This window comes from Pteropus medius, unplaced genomic scaffold (genome assembly GCF_902729225.1).
Source record: "Pteropus medius unplaced genomic scaffold, Ma_sr-lr_union100, whole genome shotgun sequence".
In the NCBI taxonomy this organism is placed as follows: domain Eukaryota; kingdom Metazoa; phylum Chordata; class Mammalia; order Chiroptera; family Pteropodidae; genus Pteropus; species Pteropus medius.
Window position 1 is genome coordinate 23,529,457 of NW_024349797.1, and position 6,030 is coordinate 23,535,486.

General features: G+C 61.1%; 1 protein-coding gene across 2 annotated transcripts in view; it reads right to left on the reverse strand.

The window, feature by feature from the left end:
- Positions 1-4,895: 4,895 nt before the first annotated feature.
- CKB (creatine kinase B) overlaps positions 4,896-6,030 on the reverse strand; it is a 3,335-nt gene continuing 2,200 nt past the window's right edge. For both annotated transcript variants that reach the window (XM_039884313.1, XM_039884312.1), the window contains 3 exons: positions 5,741-5,864; positions 5,368-5,557; positions 4,896-5,286 (listed from right to left, as the gene is read on the reverse strand). In XM_039884313.1, coding sequence (XP_039740247.1) covers positions 5,108-5,286; positions 5,368-5,557; positions 5,741-5,864 — 493 coding nt within the window. In that variant the 3' untranslated portion in view covers positions 4,896-5,107. The remainder of the gene's footprint in view (positions 5,287-5,367; positions 5,558-5,740; positions 5,865-6,030) is intronic.

Below are 6,030 nucleotides of genomic sequence, written 5' to 3' on the forward strand. Positions count from 1 at the left end.
GCACATTGCGCTGGGCCGCATTTCCTAGTACGTCATCAATAAATTGAACCCAAGTACTAGAACTGGGCTGGGAAAGACAGTCCTGTCGTCGCATGTGCTCGAGGCCAGGGCACAGAGGAAGGCAGGCCGCACCTTCATCCCCCTTCCAGCCTCCCTCTGCCCCGACACTGTGGCTGTGACGTGCACCGCAGCAGCGTGGGTGGCCCTTATCGAGCACAGTGTCAACAATTTTATGTGTGGGTGATTATGTAACACCTTATTATTTCTTTTTGAAAGTAATGAATTTGAAGCACAACTTAATGCGGTGAGCAGTTTGGGTCAAAATGATTGACAAAGCTAGGTTTCGTATTTTAGTGAAAATTTAATAGAAGTTTTGTTTTTTAGCTAAGCTGTGTGATTCTGGAGTACCCTGGGCGTGTGGTAACACCCAGACCAGTAATGGGTGCGGCCCAGCTGGCGTGGGTTGGGATGAATGGGGGAGACCCAGAGCTTGACCTCATAACCTGCGTGTCTCATAAGGTCGATGGCAAAACAGCCGTGTGACGGGAGAGGGATGCAGGGTCACTCCCGAGAGTGACGGGAGGAGTGAGAGCCTTCCCACGCGGAGGGCTGGGGCAGGCAGGGAACTGTTCCCTGGGGACTTGGGCCGAGGTGGGCCCGGGGCTTGGGGTGGGCAGGGCAGAGCGTGGGGAGCAGAGAGCAGACGTGCGGAAGGGCGCCCCGGGTCAGATCGAGACGGCGAAGAAAGGCAGGTCGGGACACGTTGGGGCCTCGGCCCTCGATCTCGGGCCTGGCATGTGCCATCCCGAGTGCACGCTGGCGTGGCAGGTGCCCAAGGCCATAGTTTCTGGAGCCACTGGTCTCAGTTCCAGCTAAACTCCTGGACTGCTTCCCTTCCAAGCCCTGCAGGACCCCCAGCGGACCAGCGGCGCCTAGCAGGGTCCCAGCGCCAGTCCCCATCGCCAAGTCAGGAGTACTGCCGGCCACCACACGTGTCTGTGCGCATGGAGGCGTGCCACCCGCCAGGCTTGGATGGCCTTGTCCTCGCATTCCAAGATGGCCTCTGGAGCGTTTGATTCCGTGACCACGGCCACTGCGGGGTGTCTTGGAAACATGGCGCTCTGGCTAGGCAGCCACACACCGGGCGCAGAGCCAGGTCCTGTTACGGAAGCGGAGGGGAGAGCACCTGCTGGGCAACGAGCGGCTGCTGCAGAGTCGGAACCGGAGGAGCCGGAGGAGCCGGAGGACTTTCAGCTTTTCTGGGTCTTGCCTTAAATTTTGACAAGCCCTTACCTCCGAGAAAGGTGTGAAAGTCAGGACTTCTTGAACCCACGCGAGCGCCTTCACCTCTCTGTACCCTCAGCAAAGCAGAGCCGCTTCCGCAAAGGCGGCCGGGAGGAGGTGGGAAGAGGCCAGACCGGGAATGGCTCCCGCAGAAAGCCTCCAGGCCGACTTGGGAACCAGGATTTTTGTCCTCCAAGTCACATGTCAAAAGCCTCGCTTCTCCCAGCTGAAATGCTGTCCCCTGCTTCGTGGAGACCTCACAGCTTGAAAGATGACTCCTTGCCATCAGACGATCGTTCCACTTTGTTACCTGTGGAAAAGGAAATTGACTGGGAGTCCACGTGAGTGCTCTGCACGGCCCCCGGGACGCTGTGACAGGTGCACCACCTGGAAATGCAGGCTGAGCCACCGTCAGGCGACAGTGCGTCTTCACACCGCACACTCAGGGCCAGAATATCCCGGAAAGTCAGGGAGCCTCACTGGTGACCCTGACCAGTCCTCTCTCCTCTCTGAGCCTCAGTTCCCCCCACCCTGGAGTGGCGATCAATCCAAACAGAACAAATGAGCGGTGACAGCAAAGTCCTGCTGCCTCAGTGGTCTCCCACAAACTGTGACACATTAAAGCATTTTTAAAAAACACCTAAAAAAAGAATTGGGTTCAGCTTATATAAGTGCTACATGTTCACTGTAGGAAATTTGGAAAATAAAGTTTAAAGCAGGACATCACCTGTTACCCCGCCACCCACAGCCACCACTGTTCTCGGCTTTTCCACGCATGTTCTGTGTGGGATCCCAGTACAAGCTGTTTTATAACCAGGTTTGACAGCTCGGCTTTTTTAAGCGAGTCGGCATCTCGCTTGTGGAGTCTCCGCACACGGTCGGGGACGCCCGCCTGGCACCTCTGATGCGGGCGTCCTGGCTTTTCACCCGGTAGCTGGGACCACTTCGTCCCCGTTCTGAGTAATTATGTCTCTTAAGGATTTCTGCAGGGCCGTGTTTCTCAGAGGGACGGGCAATTCTGGTCCTCAGGGCACTTGACGGTGTCTGGGGACACTCCATGGTCGCCGGGGCGGGTAAATACCGCTGGTACCTGGAAGCCAGAGACCCAGGGATGCAGCTCAGCGCCCGGCAGTGCCCAGGGACGGGGCCCCTACGCAATGGTCCCGCCCGGATGTCTGTGGGCTGCGGCTCTGAAACCAGGCAGTGGGCTCCTTCCTAGCTGGCAGTGGCAGTGAGGCCGGAGTGCTGTCAGGGTCGCTGGTTGGTGTACTCCACGCGAGACAGTGAATGAGAAACGGTGTGTGCGGCAGCGTGTGGCCGAGTGTTGCTTAGCTGTCCCATGCTTGGCCGTGATTTCGAGGACAATTAAACTTGCCCTGTTCGAAGGTCTCAAATCCAGAGGAAAGGGGAGGTGATGGGGACGCTGGTCAGAGGGTCCAAGGACGGCCGACAGGCCTCCCGGAAGGAGCGTGCTCAGTACAGCGAGAGGAAATGAGGGGTCAGGGTGAGGCAGAGGGCGGAGCGTGGGTAGGACAGTGGCCTGGACAGCAGCCTTGGTGTCAAGTCAGGCGTAGCTCTGAGCCCGCCCCACGGGGCCCCGGGGAGCAGGGCCTTCTCCGCCTGGGGGTCTGCTTGTGTGACCAGGTTCCTGAGGGGCCCAGAGCTGTGTGGCGTGTGCCCCACCTGGGCCTCGGTGAAGAGGGTGGGGCTCGGGCCGTGGCCACTCGGCCTTCCTGAGCCACGTGATGAGGCCTGCGTTGGGTGACTGAAGTGTCAGGGCATTTGGCCTGGCCCGCTGTTCCTGGGAGGCCACATCTGGTAGTCTGGACAGTGGAAGGGGTGTCCTGAGACCTTCCATCAGGCCAGAATTGAGGTGCCTGCCTTACAGGCCCCTCGGGAGCCTGTGCATCCCAGGGCCCGTGCCCCAGGCAAAGCCCGAGCGGAGTGGGCACAGATGGACACGGCCAGGAAGCCCGAGGCTCGCGTACTGTCACCGCGCTGCTCGTGGGGCACAGCAGGGCCTCAGATGGCGGCGACACAGCAAGACGGCAGCTCGAGGACCAGCCCGGGAAGGGCTTCCCGCTGCTGTGTCTCCTGCCCGTGCCGCCCTCAGCCTCCCCTCTGCAGGGCAAGGCCTTGCGCGCGGAGCGCCACGCTTTCTCCCAGTCTACGAAGCACCATGTGGCCTGGCCCAGCCCCCACTGGCCGGAGGGGTGAACCGAAGCCAAGAAAAGGGGAGCCTTGTCTAATGGGTGCCGCTGGCCTGGCAAAAGGGTGGGCCCAGAACTGGTCCTCAGCTCCCAGGCTGGTCAACCCAGGACCCAAAGGGTGACTGCAGAGATCGCCCCTCTGCCAGCCTGTGCCCCAGGGGCCAGCCCGCCCAGGTGTCCGGTCTCTGGTCCCTCGCCCCGCCCCAGCCTGGACATCACCTGCACAGACCCCTCAGACCAAGCCCGGCCACTGAAGCAGGTGCCAGGACGCACCTCCTGCTCCTGCTCCTCTGCAGTCCCCCAACCCGCTTGTCCTGAGCCCCAGTGTCTGGGTTGACCAGCTTCCCCAGGCCAGGACCCAAGAGCACCAACTTTAGTGTGCGAAAGTGCCCACCCTAGGATGCGGTGGGCGCAGAGGCCATGCCCAGCTGCTCTCAGTCACAGGGTAACCTAGAGAGAACAAGGCCTGCCTGGCCCAAGCTTGAGGAGTTGGGGTGCCCCAAACCCTGGTGGGGGTGGAGTGGCAGGACAGAGGTGGTCCCGGCCAGCAGGTGGCAGCACAGACTGTCCACAGAGTTGAGGAGCTGGAGAAAGAAGATCGGGGCCCTGGCTGGCTCACTGCACCCACCTCGGCTCCCCAAGCCCTGGGGTGTCCCTCAGGGTGCCCACTTTGTGGTAGGGCCCCGAGAAGCCAGTCAGGGACAGTGGCAGCTGGGGAGTGACTGGGAAACACCAAGAACAGCCCCAATCTGCCTCCTGGCCAGGGACCCTATGATTGGCCCCAGCATGGGAGGCCAGGCGGCACAGGAGGGTCTCGGAGAGGAGGCCGCAGGGAGAGGGACGTAAGGCCCGGGCCTTCCTGGAAGGGACTGGAGGGACAGGGGAGGGGGGTGGGGGGTGCAGCCTGAGGAGGTTGGGAGGGATTGTTTCACAGATAGAGTAGGTGTTGGGGAGGACAGGAGAGGCAGGGAGATGCTGCCAGGATGCCAAGGATGGGGGACTCTGGGGGGAGGCACAGAAAAGTGTCAAGTTTCAGGGATCCTGCCACTCCCCTCACAGGGTCCACACCTCCCCCACTCTGCGAGATGGGGCTGAGCAAAGTGCCAGGCTCCACCCTCCAGGCCCAGATGTCCTTAGATGTTCAGATTGAGGCTCTGCCACCCTGGAGCTCCTCCCTCTCCTTGGCCCTCCCCCCAGCCCACCCCAGGCCTGCAAGGAAGCCAAGTAGGGTGGCCAGAAGGGATTCATGGGATAGGACTGGGTGGGCACAGTGGCCTCCTGATGACTGTCGCGTCTTACAGAAAGCGAAGTGCTGAGGGCAGGCTGGGGACTCGGGCCCCCGTGGCCTGGTGGCCGGGCCCAGGCTGCCCCCGGGAAGGGAGGCAGCACTCAGACTCGGACTCGGGGCAGGCCAAAACCCTAGTTTATTTCAGCATCAGCAACATCTTAGCCATCACAAAAATAAACTCTACCAAGGGCGACAGAAGTCTCTACAGCGAGGCTAAGGGCTCAGCCGCCAGGCGGCGAACATCAAGGGTGCATGGTGGGCACTGCCCGGACAATAAGTTAGGAAGCAGCAGGGCTGGTGGTGGTGACAGATGCAGGCCGGGGCTTCACTTCTGGGCCGGCACGAGGTCGTCAATGGCCTGGCCTTGCTCCAGCCTCTGTTCCATCTCAATGAGCAGCTTCACACCATCCACCACCATCTGCACCAGCTCCACCTCTGAGAAGCCCAGGCGGTCTGCGTTGGAGACGTCAAAGACCCCACCCACAGCAGCCGTGTCCACACCGCCTGGGGAGACAGCCAGGTCAGCAGGGCTGGAGTGGGGGGACTGCCCCAGGGGAGAGAGCTGCCGGTCCCTGCCTCACTCACCTGTGCCTCGCTTCTGAAGCCGCAGCCTCTTGAGCACCTCGGAGAACTTCTCATGCTTACCCAGGTGGGGCAGCTTGATGTGCACACCTGCCCGCAGCCCTGTGCCCAGGTTGGACGGGCAGGTGAGTATGTAGCCCAGGTGAGGATTCCACATGAACTCGTAGTTCTTAGACTTGAAGAGTGTTTCAATCTGGAGGTGGAGAAGGTGTGACAGGGGAAGTCTGGTGAGACACCCCTCCCCGTAAGGGACCAGTTGGGACCCAGAAGCCCCAGACAGGACCCTACGGTGACTGAGACCTGGGCTCCCCAGGGAGCCTGGTAGAGCACCCCATCTCTGCCCAAGCCAGCCCGGCTGCAGATGCCCAGGCCTGACCTGGGTGAGGCCGTTGCAGAAGCGGGTGAACACCTCCTTCATGTCGCCCCCCTTCTGCATGGAGATGACCCGCAGGTGGTCCTCCTCATTGATCCACACCAGGAAGGTCTTGTTGTCATTGTGCCTGGGGGGAGGGGCACAGTCAAGCCACTGCCTCCAACCGTGGTCTCAGGGCACAGCCAGAAAAAAAATCTGTAGGGGGTCCCCAGGCCCGAGGACCTCCGCAAAGTCCTGGAGGGGCTCCTTTCAGCTGCACCGGGGACTCCAGCCCTATCACACTGGGCGGGGGC